The 14382-nt window shown below is 40.5% G+C and overlaps 1 protein-coding gene across 1 annotated transcript in view; it reads right to left on the reverse strand.

The window, feature by feature from the left end:
* Positions 1 to 682: 682 nt before the first annotated feature.
* Positions 683 to 14382, reverse strand: part of PLCH1 (phospholipase C eta 1) — a 252287-nt gene continuing 238587 nt past the window's right edge. Inside the window, exons 23-28 of the mRNA XM_086391373.1 lie at positions 10966 to 11050; positions 8874 to 9020; positions 8573 to 8652; positions 7001 to 7060; positions 6206 to 6560; positions 683 to 3826 (exon numbers count right to left, since the gene is read on the reverse strand). Of these exons, the coding sequence (XP_086247499.1) occupies positions 1755 to 3826; positions 6206 to 6560; positions 7001 to 7060; positions 8573 to 8652; positions 8874 to 9020; positions 10966 to 11050 (2799 nt within the window). The 3' untranslated portion in view covers positions 683 to 1754. The remainder of the gene's footprint in view (positions 3827 to 6205; positions 6561 to 7000; positions 7061 to 8572; positions 8653 to 8873; positions 9021 to 10965; positions 11051 to 14382) is intronic.

Here is a 14382-nt window from a genome sequence, read left to right on the forward strand (position 1 = left end):
TGACCTATTTTCTGAGCGCCGGTCAGTTTCTCTCCTTGCTAGATTCACTGCTTGTGCAATGGACTAATGAGCAAAGTGGCCATGGTGGTAGGCTCCGAACCTGTATGCGATTCCAGAAACAGGGACTCCATGGAGTCCTGGCATAGGAGTGAGAAGCAGCTGCAGTGCCAAGAGGTGGCAGCAGCAACTGAAGGTGAGCAGGAGTTGGGTGGGCACCTGGCTGGGATCAGGAGGTGGTGAAGCACAGGATCCAGGTTCTGCAGCAGCAGGCTGATGAGAGAAAGCAGGATCCAACTGCTTTCCTCTCCAGTCTCCCCCCACACAGCAAAGCTTCAGGTGGTCTAATTTGTCAAACACAGCCTCTTGCCGGCATTGCCTGCTTACCAACTCCACTCCTGCCATGGGCAGGATTTGGGAAGGATTTTTAACTTGCAACATCATCACCAAATGCAAAGCAACTCATTACATTTCCATTTCTTCTCAAGTCACCTTGCAAATACTGTCTTGAAAGCAGAGTGAAAACACTCAAGGACATAAAATGCTGCTTAAAACTGTCCCCATAGAAGTGATCTCTTCTATTGCAAAGAGATGAAAAGGCAAATATTTCCAAGAGCTCTGGGTTCCCTACTCAACAGTCATCACATGAACTTCAATTTTGAAAAAAAAAAAAAAAATCACCAAGTGTTTAAAAATCTCCTTTAATTATATTTTCATGAATTCCAAGAAGAACATCATTGCAGTTAACATTACAAAAAAGCAAAGAGGGACATCTGAACATGCAATAAAAAATGGATTCACAGTGAAAATAATGTATGTTGGTACTAAAATAGAATTACTTGGCTCCCTGAAGGGAAAAGATTTCTTCTAATTATCTATATTCACTTGGGTTTTAGCATGAGAAAATATTTTTTTTCTTGAAAGCTTTGGGAAGTTTTCAATTTGTGCTACTGTCATTGTTAGCATATGCTGGAAGTCCTTCATCCTGAAAGCCATTATTTGCAGCCTATAATTTAATCAGAAAATTCAAAAATACAACAAATAGCTTGGCAACTGTGTTCTTGTTACATACAAAGCCATTAGCAAAAATATGTAACAAAATTTATGTAAAACAAACAATTTTGTCCTTATATACAGAAGTTTGCTTTATTCCTCAGACCCTCACACCTGGCTCTAAAATGAGAGGGTATGGTTGGGGGGTGGGGAGGGCAGCTACCCATCTCCTCTGAACTCTCCTTCTGGGTGGGGTAGAGAAATATTGAAAGGTAAGGTAGGTAACTTTTTAAATCTTCTTTTAACTGAGTTATAAAAATGCATCTGAGCTCCTCAATAAAGAAGGAAAACTAGGAAAGATGGTAATGGCTTTAAAATAAAGAATTCATCCCTTTGTCCTTTGTAAAAATCTCTTAGCAGAGAGTAAAAATGACTATATTTGTGACCGTGAGCTGAGAGCACAGAGTAAAGAGCGTCTTGGTGAAGCATAGAACCCAAACTGCTGAGAAGTTTCACATCTAGGGCATGCACATATATCATACCAATAGAGTTCACACCTCAGTGAGGAAAGATCAGAGGTACACAGGAAATGTCACCCGGGTCTATATACAAACGCAAAAAGAACACACGGAGTCAAAAGGAGGCTGTAATACGAGTTTAAAAATACATCTGAAAATCATCTCAAAGCCAAGGACCATATTTCCTAAAAACTCAGACATTCTACAGAATATCTTATTAACAGTGAAAATGCAGCTTTATGTAATTCACAGTCTCAAAAGAAAATAAATTTCTGGTTTATCATCACTGCTGGGTTCGGTCTGCAGAACAGAATGATGTGAACAGAACCTGTCGACGTGGCCGGAGCGCAGGGCTGCGCATGCGCCCTCGGGGATGCCGCGGCCCTCCAAGCTGCCGCCCTTGGCGCTCCGCAGGTAGCCCGCGATGTAGGAACCCGTGGAGTGCCGGTTCCCTGTGGGAGCCGGCGCGCACGGCTTGCTTCGAAGAACCACTCCTCCCACAGTGCTGGGGTTCACACTCTTCTGCCTGTTGGCTTCCTGCTTCTCCTTGGCACGACTAGCAATATTGCGCACTCTGCTCTGACTTCTGGATGACAACTTTCTGACCAAGGCCCTGGGGAATTGATTGGCATCTTGCTTGGAGTACAGCACTTGGCAGCCATCTTCCTGGTCAAAGGACACAAGTTTCCGCAGCTGCTCGGTCAGGGCATCCATAGGCTCTAACGACTTTGTTTTTACAGTCATGCCCTTCTTGTCTCTGATGCCAGTGGTAACGAAGCTCTTACTAATACACTGGTACTTGCTTTCAAAATTACAGGCGATGTCCTCTGATGTTAAGTCCCCAAGACTTTTGGATTTGCACGGACTGGACAGCTTCAGAGCAGAGTGTGTGGACTGCTCCGGGGCAGGGGCATGCAAGTCATGAGCACAAGGCAGGGGCCCAGAGGTCTGGTTCGTTTTTGCATCTGAATTTGAGAAGTGATTATGCATAAACCCAGCACCCTGATAGGCTAGATGAGAGATATTTTGATTTTTGACATCTTGAGTATTGTTGAATATTTCAGAGACAGAAGGGTGGAGAGTCTCTTTACAGTAGCCATTTCTCAAGCCTCTTTGAAAATGTTCCACTGCAGCTGGACTGTATTTCACTTTTAAAGGAGAAGTGAGGTGACTTGTGCCCTCTCCCCTATATTCATAGGTTGTTAGGGACAGATTTTCTGAGTCTCCATCCATTTCTACGAGACTGCTGTCCCCAGAATTTAAACTGAGAGTAGGAGCAGCTATTACATCCTCCAGTGTCAAGTCAGTGGAAGTGGCAGGGCTGGGGTTCTTCAGGATTTCCCAGTCTTTCCCATGGGTGGGACTTTCTGGTAACCAGCAGTGAGAAGAATTAGAGGACTGAGGCAGGTTGTTTTCTATGGCCCCAGTCATGGCCTTCCCAGAAAGGTCATTGTCTGGTTTCATTTTAGAGACAGGAGTGCACATAGTTTCACCAACAGCTGTGTGTGTTGAACATTCACAGGTCTCGTGTCCAGAGAGTGCAATCTGCTCAGGAGACGAGCACAGGAAGGATGACTTGGGTTTTCCATTGGAAAAGCCAGGCTTGAAGGGCATTTTTAGGTCCATGGTGGGCACAGGAGGATGGCCCGACATCACACTGGGGCTCTGAAGATGAGAAACAACTGTAGGGTTAGCCTGGTTGCCGGTCTCATCAAACTGGCCAATCAGTGCTGAGATGGAACTGCCAGGCTCATTCTCATTTGTTAAAGTGACATTGTCAATAAGGTGGGAAATTTCACTCTCCTGGAGAATTGCAGTGGAATGTAAGTCTGGTGCATCAGAACAGAGTGTAGAGACGTCTGACAAAGAAAAGGATGTTGCAGCTCTGCCCTTATCCCAGTTACCTTCCAGCTTCTTAATCTCCAGATTGCTTTGAGAAAGGATGCTTCCTGACAATGTGCTTTTCCCTACCACGAAGCCCCCAGCATTCCCATTTTCCTTGGTTTTCACACCACATAGATCTTTTGATGGGCTAACTGCAGGATCATGAGCCAAATGCTGCCTTGGAGAGAGGGATCTGCTGAGGCACTGATGTTCCCAGCAATCACTTAACATGTTTGATTTGGTTCTCCCACCCTTTGGACCTGGCACTAACTGTTCTGTGATTGACAAGTTGGCAGTAGAAACAGCAGAGTTCCCTTGGCTGATGTCTTTGTGGATGAGAGCGCTGGAGGAAGAGGATAACTTTTTGTTGAAATTTGGAAGATGCTGGTCTTTTACACTTGCCTTCCCATCTCTCCTGGCATCCTTATCTTCTGCTGAATGAAACAAACAATATTTTAAGTGACATATATCACTTTATATAGGACCTGCAAACACTCATGTTTGCCTTCAGACAGACAAATGGAAAATGTAAATCTGTTACATTGTGACAGAATCATGGATTGCATAGATTTGCAACAAAGTGTCTGTGTGATGAATAAATGGTAAAATATATTTATATAGTTTCACTGGAGCCTCCCTTTGAATAGCTATTACATCAGCTAAGGATGTAATATTCATTGTAAAAAAAAAATGTCAATGAGTTACCATACTTTTACAGTGAAGATTACCTTAAGTTGTTTCCTATTCAGATTTGTACTACACAGAAGCATGGCAATAAAAACAGAACAAGACAGCTCTGTTAAACAAAGTATTGTGGTAACTATAAGCAAGATACAAAAACAAACAAAAAAACCCACAAATCATTTTGAAAAACATTTTGGCAAAAGACTTAATTTGACCATTTAATTTCAAAACCAAATTGGAAGTGCAATAAATGCATTAGAATATCAATATCTGTTGACTTCAAAATGTAAAAATAAAGACTTGGTCACCAATTCTATGGCATTGCTAATATCTAATTTCCCATTGATCATATTTTTTGGAGTTTAAATACATAGATTTCATATTTCATTCTCCCCTAAAAAAGGCAGCAAGATCTTGGGCAGAAGAAGGAAAACTTTAAAAAAATACACAATTTAAATTAATTCAGGGTAACCCATCCTGTTTAGTATACTGTTAAGACAATATTAGGTGTGCTAATATTCTTAATCACATTATTTTAATAGCACTTTATGCTTTCAGTTATGAAAATTGAAAAAGAATATACTTAACTTATTATTTTCCTAACTAAAAAAATCATCATAAAAACTTGATTAACCCCAAAATTATAAGGAAAATATAAATATTATATGGTGTTATCACTCAGATAGATACTGTAAGCTTTTATAAAATTATGTATACAATTTTGTATTCTGAATTTTTTCCACTTAATTTTTCTTCTACATGGTAACTTGAATCATTGCATGGTTATGTATTGCTCTATATTTACAAGTTTTATATTTATGTATTACTAAATATATTATAGTATATATATATGAATAACTTATATAAAGTTCCTGTTTTTTAAGTGCAAGAAAGAAATATCAACTATTGCTTTCTAACTCACCTAAATAGTACTAGCATCTTAATTGTGGTTTTAACGGGATTAATTATTACCATTTTTTGCTTTATTTCCCTCCCCAAATGGACTTTATTTATAGTTTACTTCCCCCAAAGTGGAGTTTTAAAATAAATTTTAAAGCATGTATTCATCTCTTCTCCAATACTACTCTTAGCAACATTTCAAACATTAAACTCCCCTTTTCTCCTTCAAAGAAGCCATTGAAAAATTGATTTGTCCTCCTATCATATCTGACAATAAAAATCAATAAGTGGTATTCATGAGAAAAGAAATCACTGAAATTAGACTGCATGATGAAAGAATTCTGCTAAAAGGAACAGGGATCACCTTTTACTGTTTGAGGTGATTCTGATTTAATTAAAACGTATCTGTTGCAGAGAAATCAAATGCATACAGTTTTGGCGCTTGAATTATCTAAAATAGGGTGGGGGAGGAGTCACTGATACAAGGACAGAGCTCTTCGGTACCGCGTAAAACAGATACCACTCTTTATCAAGTTCTCAAGTGAACCATTATGCTCACATTAGAGGAAAAGATAGGTAACACCTGGTCCCTGTGCCTGAGGAGTTTATAACTGGACAGGAGCTACAGACATGCTTCCTTCCCTGCCCACATCCAGGGGAGGGAAACAGAGGCCACAGGAAAACATCAAATAAGCTCCCTCTTGAGGAAGCAGAGATTTCTCAAGTGAAGAAAGTGGCTTACTTTTAACAGCTGGCGTTTCCTCTTTCTCCATAAACATTTCCAATTGTGGAAACATGTTGCATAGTGAGAAAGAAATACAACTAAACTACACCTCAGAAAAGTCAATATAATTCTATTCCTCCTCAGAAAATCAGTAACTATGGTACCCGCTAAGAAAACCACGCTCCCTGCTCATAGTTTGCCGGTTTCACCTCCTTCTGTTGCACCTCATAGGCCCATACGCTCTCCACCATCGCCCCTGGTCCCTCACTGTCGACTTCAGATGTCAATGTTATTTTGAGGCTGTAGGTGACTAGGAAATTGCTCTTCCAGCACCCTCTCGCCAAAGTTTAAAATCTGGTCTAAAAGGTAACACTGTAATGTAATTACCTATTTTTCAGAATATTTTACTTTGACTACAAAATGCCAACCATGTTATCATGGTAATTAAGGACACTAAAATGTGTCTTAAAATGGTGTATTCTCAGAGAAACTTAAAGCATCTTACCCTGAGAGTTTTCCTTTCCTTCAGTGTCTTTTGTGGTTTCAGATACAGGCAGCGACAGAGCCCCAAGAAGACTTCTGTCAACAGGCATAGAGACAGGGCGTGCTTGCAAACTCCGCGTGGTCCTTCTCAGGACCCCATCTTGATCTCTTGCAGCCTCAGAAACAGAATCCTTCATCTCTACCATTTCTTGGAAGCCCATTTTGCTCTTTTTTCTGCCTTTGGCCGGAGCGCTGGCTGTGCGTCGCAGAATCTTATCTCCAATCGATCGCTTCCGAATGTAATGGCAAGTGTTTTCTGAAGAATTGTGTCTGGGATTCTTATTGAACAGCCCCTTCAAACCTTGGAGCTGTCTGTTCTGAAGACACAAAAGGACCAAGCAGAAGTTAAGCAAATACCACTGTGTCAACCACTTGCCTCTCAAGTGACATCTGCATGAAAAATGGATAGAAAACGAAATCTCACAGCCACTGAAGAATATTCAAACCAAGAAAACGGCAGCACACAGCACGTTTGCACTACATCATGCATGTCTCATCAACCTGACTTTGGGAGGAAGGCAGCCTCCCATTTTCACAACCAAGCTTGCCCACGAGTTTCCTGCCCAAAGAAGGCAGGACAAGGTGGTAGGAAGAGTTTCCACAGTGAACAGACTGTTATGAACTTGAGCCTCCTTAAAGCAACAGACGCAAGTTTCAAAGTGGTAAGCAGGACGATGGAGCGATGTGAGAGAGCATGCCGCCATGACCACTGATAGAAACACGCCAGCCAGAACCAAACACCATGCTGAGAAACTACCTTTGTAGCTCCTAGAAAGTGCAATATAGTGTAACTGGGGTTGAGTATTAAAGGGCTCCACTGCAAGGGGGGAAAAAAGCACAACAAAACACAATTGGGCCTCATTCAAGAAGGTTGCACAAGTAAAACCAGAAGATGATACAACACATATGCTCTGTAAACCCTTTCTCCCACTTTGAATTTTTAGTTGCAGGTTTCATTCATTGCTCAGTTCACTATCACCACATTGTGGTTTATGCCTCTCAATGCAAACACACCTTGAAGGTAATAAATGACTTACACTATACATGGACATTTACGTAGGAGAGAGACATAAGCCCTAGAGAACACATTCTCTTTCCTGTTATTTCTGGCTCAAGTTTTAAACAAATTCTGAATTTTATTATTTCCTTCAAGCATGTGAAATGCTAGAGATGGTGCTTAGTTTGCCTGGGATTCCTAAGAAATTCAAGAATCACTTTTTGATAATTTACATTTGTGTATGTTTAGGCCAGAGGAGAGATCTCAGCAAGCAGCACAATCTAGGACTGAACACAAGAAGACATAAAACTTTACCACTCTTAGAAATTAGGATCCTCACCCTTCCCAACTGACGGATGTGAGAATAAACACATACTTCCTATTTCGGGGCAAACTGGTCTGCTCCCTACCAGTCAGATTGTAGTCTTTTTAATATTAATATTAGCTGACATTTCTGAGCATTTACTATGTGCCAGGCAGCTTCTTAAAGATAAAGTATTTGTTCATGAAGTAGGTACAGATAAGGAAGCAGAAGCACAGAGAATGTATAAACCTCTGTATAATAAATGTATAAACCTCCTCTGGAGGAGGAGCCCCAGACCTTCTGATATGCTGACCTTCTGATAAAGAGCACCAGACACTCCTGGGCCCGAGGCCCTCCGAATCACATCTAGTCCTGAAAATGGTTCCGGTCACTAAATCCCCAGTGACTTGGCATTACCAGACGAGAGCCTATAGATATGTAAACCTCAAGTGAGCTCCACAGTGAAGAAACTATCATTGGGAGAGAGCCCGAAGACACTGGTACGGTCTCTTCCTTTAAGTTCAGTGGGTGGCTTTTAATTCATTCATGATTTTTAGGTTTCTGGTTAAATACATGACACTTGAATGAATGCATCCTGTCTAGAACTGGCTGGGATCACAACCCAGTTAGTACAGGTAATTCAAACATCTGAGACTACGTTTCCAACTGCAGCCAGCTGAGTCTTTTTTTTAAGGATTATAATAAAATTCAAACATGTAACTCCAGCTTGACTGTTTTAGTCAAACAAATGATTGCCTGAGAGAGTAATAGTTTTCTCAGGTCTGTTAAGCCCAGCAAGGGCCACTGGGTGGAGGGGACATGTACACACCCCTAAACAGAGGAAGGAGCACATGAATGAGGACCTCAGGGCAGGAGAGCACATGGAGCATGGCGTGGGCTGGCCTTCCTAGAGTTTCCTTTCAAAAAATTTTGTCGAGGTTTACGTTCCTTTTATGCAATGAATTAAAAACTTTGTTAGGGACAATATTATTGTTGCATGTGACTTTAAGCCCTGTGATCATTCTCACCTTTCCATAGATTTCATTGATTGTTATGTGGACAAATATAGATGCTTCTGTCAGTCCTTCCAAGTAGACATGCCGGTAGCCTGATAAAAGAGAAGTAGTTACCTTTTAGTTGAACTCATGTTTGGCTTTTCCATGGGTGAAATAGAATTAAATACCTGACTTTACAATAGTTATATTAACACTCACATTATCATATAACACATACTTTATATATCATATATGCCATGTATCGTGTATACTGCATATCACATCTTCCAAAGAACAAGGAATGGTCTAGAGAGAAAAGTTCAGCCAGAATTACCAGGCACCAAGCTGCTGAAGGTCACAGTTCTTTGCCCAACAAAGTCTCGTCCAATTGGATCATGATCCCACACGAGGAACCGGACCAAAGCTATTTCTGGCATGTGTACTGTAAATGTCAGGGTTTCTTCCCATACAGGGTTAAATCCTGAGAGAAATAGGAAAAAACAAATTGAAAAAGCAAAAGCGGTTGGCTAAAAATTATTTAGCGGCAACATCTGCAAAGCAGACAGTGAAAATTGCTTGCAATGGTTATTAAACTGGTGAAGACAACAGAGCCACCCCAGGATGCCTTACTGAAATAAAGCCTTGGAACTTACCCCCATTGCTAGAAAATAATTGGTAAGAAAATTGCCTGTAAATTATTACATCAATTCTAATAATCCTTGAAGCAAAACTGCATTGTAGAGAAGGCTCTTTTAGACAATATTTAAAATGTTTCAGTAAGCTCAAAAAGCATCTATAGTAGTGAGCTAAGAATACTGTTTTAGCAAAAACAATAAAGAATGATTCCTCTCCCCCACCCCTACCCCACCCCAATAAAGCGATGCTTCTTACCCACCAAGATGTTTGCTGTTATCATCACCAGCAAGCATTCTGTAAGGTTTCAATGTTATTGTACAAATGTTGTTGTTGTCACTGTTTAATTTTTCAGTTGTGTCCAACTCTTTCGTGACCCTGTAGACTGTAGCCCACAGGCTCCTCTGTCCATGGGATTTCCCAGGCAAGAATACTGGAGTAGTTGCCATCTCCTTCTCCAGGGGATCTTCCCAACTCAGGGATTGAGCCCTTGTCTCCTGCATTGCAGGTGTATTCTTTACTGCTAAGCCACCAAGGGAGACCCACTATACATATACTATCCTATTTAATTCTTATGGCAATCCTCTAAGGGTGGTAGGGCAGGGGTTCTTTCCCTAACTGATGAAAAAATATACATTACTGACTTTCAAAAATATGTAGCTCTTACAAAAAATATGCAAGTAATCCATGCTCATTTTTTAACACAGGAAATACAATGCTCATGTTATACTTGAGAAAACAGATATTCAGAGGAAATGATGTGCCTAATGTCATACCCTAGTGACAGAGCCAAGTGAGATGAGGCCCTGTTGACTCCCAGAGGCATCTCATGAAGCCAGACCTTAATACAAGAAAGATGATATATTTTCATAGGTACTGAAAAAATAGGAAAAGCATATAATTTAACGAAAATTCTATAAGCCAAAAACATTTATTTCTTGGTAAAATTCTCCCAGATGAATTAATTAAATAGATAAAAATTCAAGTACTCTATAAGTTTGTTTTTCTTTTCTAAAACTGAAAATCAGTGTTATTAAACATATGTATTAAGGAGGCATCAGCCACTTAACCCTAATGCCTTAGCTAATGAAATAATTATGGACTTAAAATCATTGAGATGTCCCTCCTGAACAAGAGAATTCATACTTTTTGTTGATTTAGTGATGACATCTCAATTACTTCTGAGACTAAAAAAATTCATTGAGCATTGGTAGGAAAATGCAGTATGGGAACCTTACTTACTTTAAGCATGTTATTTCCTAAGTAACAAGTTTCTACTACTCTTGAACCCTCAAATCACTTTCTTTAAACTCCTCTGAAAGCCTATCTCAGTTCAATTCAGTTCAGTCGTTCAGTCGTGTCTGACTCTTTGCGACCCCATGAATCGCAGCACGCCAGGCCTCCCTGTCCATCACCAACTCCCGGAGCTCACTCAAACTCATGTCCATTGAGTCGGTGATGCCATCCAGCCATCTCATCCTCCGTCATCCCCTTCTCCTCCTGCCCCCAATTCCTCCCAGCATCAGGGTCTTTTCCAATGAGTCAGCTCTTCGCATGAGGTGGCCAAAGTACTGGAGTTTCAGCTTTAGCATCAGTCTTTCCAATGAACCTCTTGACTTTCTACCCCTTCTCCAGGTGATCTTCCCAATGCAGGGACTGAATCCAGGTCTCCTGCATTGCAGGCAGATCTTTATCGTCAGAGCCACCAGGGAAGCCCACACAGACACGTTTTTCATTTTTGGTGCAAATTCTACCTCTAGAGCATCTTTATTAAAAGTGAACAGAGATCTTACCATTGTCATCTACCACACGAGTTTGATCTTTAGAACAATCTACTGGCAATCCAATAATTTCAACTTCAACAAAAGGATCAATGATCTATAAAAAGATTAAAAGCATTAGTTATTACCACTGATACATTTCTACACATATGTTAATTGAAGAATATTAGCCAAAATGTCATATATCAACAGCAATCCACTTAGGTGCTTACTAAGAAAAATTGTTTCAGGTGCAACAGAGGCAGATATGAGGCATGAAAGAAAAAAGATTACATTGTTATTTACCAATATCTACTAATGCTACACAAACTTTATCCAATGAATCTATGACTCTAGTTGAGGTTATGTACCCAACAGAAATGAGAGCTTCTGTCTATGCAAAAATGCTCAGAGCAGGTGAATTCATAATAGCCACACACTGGAAACAAATTAAATGTCCATAATGAGTTGGATGGATAAACAGTGGAATATTCATTTAATAAAACTATAGAACAATGAAAAGATAACAAAGTTCTCTACATAACCAAATAGTGGAACAAGTCATAAAAGGGTATATATTTATTTACATATATAAGTGAAAAAGAACTAAAGAGCCCCTTGATGAAACTGAAAGAGGAGAGTGAAAAAGTTGGCCTAAAGCTCAACATTCAGAAACTAAGATCATGGCATCTGGTCCCATCACTTCATGGCAAATAGATGGGGAAACAGTGGAAACAGTGGCTGACTTTATTTTTTGGGGCTCCAAAATCACTGCAGATGGTGACTGCAGCCATGAAATTAAAAGACGCTTACTCCTTGGAAGGAAAGTTATGACCAACCCAGACAGCATATTAAAAAGCAGAGACATTACTTTCTCAACAAAGGTCCATCTAGTCAAGGCTATGGTTTTTCCAGTAGTCATGTATGGATGTGAGAGTTGGACTATAAAGAAAGATGAACACCAAAGAATTGATGCTTTGAACTGTGGTATTGGAGAAGACTCTTGAGAGTCCCTTGGACTACAACGAGATCCAACCAGTCCATCCTAAAGATCAGTGCTGGGTGTTCACTGGAAGGACTGATATTGAAGCTGAAACTCCAGTACTTTGGCCACTTGATGCAAAGAGCTGACTCATTTGAAAAGACCCTGATGCTGGGAAAGACTGAGGGCAGGAGGAGAAGGGGATGACAGAGGATGAGATGGCTGGATGGCATAACCAACTCAATGGACATGGGTTTGGGTAGACTCCAATATTTGATGATGGATAGGGAGGCCTGGCGTGCTGCGGTTCATGGGGTCGCAAAGAGTCTGACACGACTGAGCGACTGAACTGAACTGATGTATATATAAGGGTCTATTTACATATATGTCAGAGTCTATTTACATAATGTTTAAGCACAGACTAAATCAATCTATTGTGATTGGGCTGGTATTTGATGGAAGGAGCAGAGGCTTAGGAGTAGATATTGACTGAGAAGGTGTACGGAAGCCTTCTGGGGGTGCTGGATATGTTCTATCTTGATCTGGGTACATAATAATTAATCAAGTTATCCACACTTGTGCAATTTAACATAGTTAAATCAATTGAGTACTATGATGCAAATTTTAAAATATTTAAAAAGGTGAAAAATATGAGGGAATTCCCTTGTGGTCCAGTGGTTCCACTGCAGGGAACTAAGATCTCACATGCCAGGTAGCACGACCAAAAAAAACCTTTACCTCCCCCACATCCCTGTCCTCTGGGGGAGGAATCTTCCTTTGTTGGCCATTTGTAAGCTCTCTTTTGTCATTCCAGTACCAGACAAGGAGCAATGAAGGAATAAAATCCTAAAGGACCCAGAAAGGAGGGAGTTACTAACTCTGGGAAAACAATGTTTTAGGAGTTTGGAGAGTAAGAAAAATACAGTTTGGGAAGGGGAGTGTCAGAGAATATAAGATAGAGGTCTGATGGAAGAACACTTTGAGACAGATGGATAGACATATTTTTGGTTTACTAAATAAGTCAGCTAAAGTTTACACATTTTGAATTAATTCTTTGCAAACAGAAGTTTTTCCTTAGAATAGAACCATATGGTAAAACTGTACCACTGGAGGTCTTGGATTTGGGGGCAGTTAATAAATATGACCATTCAAGTACTGCATTTCGGGATTCTTTTTTTGACCATGATGGCTACTCCATTAGGAGACAGGGATCAAGACCATCCCCAAGAAAAAGAAATGCAAAAAAGCAAAATAGCTGTCTGAGGAGGCCTTACAATAGCTGTGAAAAGAAGACAAACAAAAAGCAAAGGAGAAAAGGAAAGATATAAGCATCTGAATGCAGAGTGCCAAAGAATAGCAAGGAGAGGTAAGAAAGCCCTCAGCAATCAATGCAAAGAAATAGAGGAAAACAACAGAACGGGAAAGACTAGAGATCTCTTCAAGAAAATTAGAGATACCAAGGGAACATTTCATGCAAAGATGGGTTCGATAAAGGACAGAAATGGTATGGACCTAACAGAAGCAGAAAATATTAACAAGTGGCAAGAATAAACAGAAGAGCTGTACAAAAAAGATCTTCATGACCAAGATAATCACGATGGTGTGATCAATGACCTAGAGCCAGACATCCTGGAATGTGAAGTCAAGTGGGCCTTAGAAAGCATCACTATGAACAAAGCTAGTGGAGGTGATGGGATTCCAGTTGAGCTATTTCAAATCCTGGAAGATGATGCTGTGAAAGTGCTGCACTCAATATGCCCGCAAATTTGGAAAACTCAGCAGTGGCCACAGGACTGGAAAAGGTCAGTTTTCATTCCAATCCCAAAGAAAGGCAATGCCAAAGAATGCTCAAACTACCGCACAACTGCACTCATCTCACACGCTAGTAAAGTAATGGTCAAAATTCTCCAAGCCAGGCTTGAGCAATATGTGAACCGTGAACTTCCAGATGTTCAAGCTGGTTTTAGAAAAGGCAGAGGAACCAGAGATCAAATTGCGAACATCTGCTGGATCATGGAAAAAGCAAGAGAGTTCCAGAAAAGCATCTATTTCTGCTTTATTGACTATGCAAAGCCTTTGACTGTGTGGATCACAATAAACTGTGGAAAATTCTTCAAGAGATGGGAATACCAGACCACTTGATCTGCCTCTTGAGAAATTTGTATGCAGGTCAGGAAGCAACAGTTAGAACTGGACATGGAACAACAGACTGGTTCCAAATAGGAAAAAGAGTATGACAAGGCTGTATATTGTCACCCTGCTTATTTAACTTATATGCAGAGTACATCATGAGAAACGCTGGGCTGGATGAAGCACAAGCTGGAATCACGATTGCCGGGAGAAATATCAATAACCTCAGATATGCAGATGACACCACCCTTATGGCAGGAAGTGAAGAGGAACTAAAGAGCCTCTTGATGAAAGTGAAAGAGGAGAGTGAAAAAGTTGGCCTAAAGCTCAACATTCAG

This window comes from Bos grunniens, chromosome 1, assembly GCF_055505025.1.
Source record: "Bos grunniens cultivar Pamir isolate PY7600 chromosome 1, Bosgru_T2T1.0, whole genome shotgun sequence".
Taxonomy (NCBI): Eukaryota; Metazoa; Chordata; class Mammalia; order Artiodactyla; family Bovidae; genus Bos; species Bos grunniens.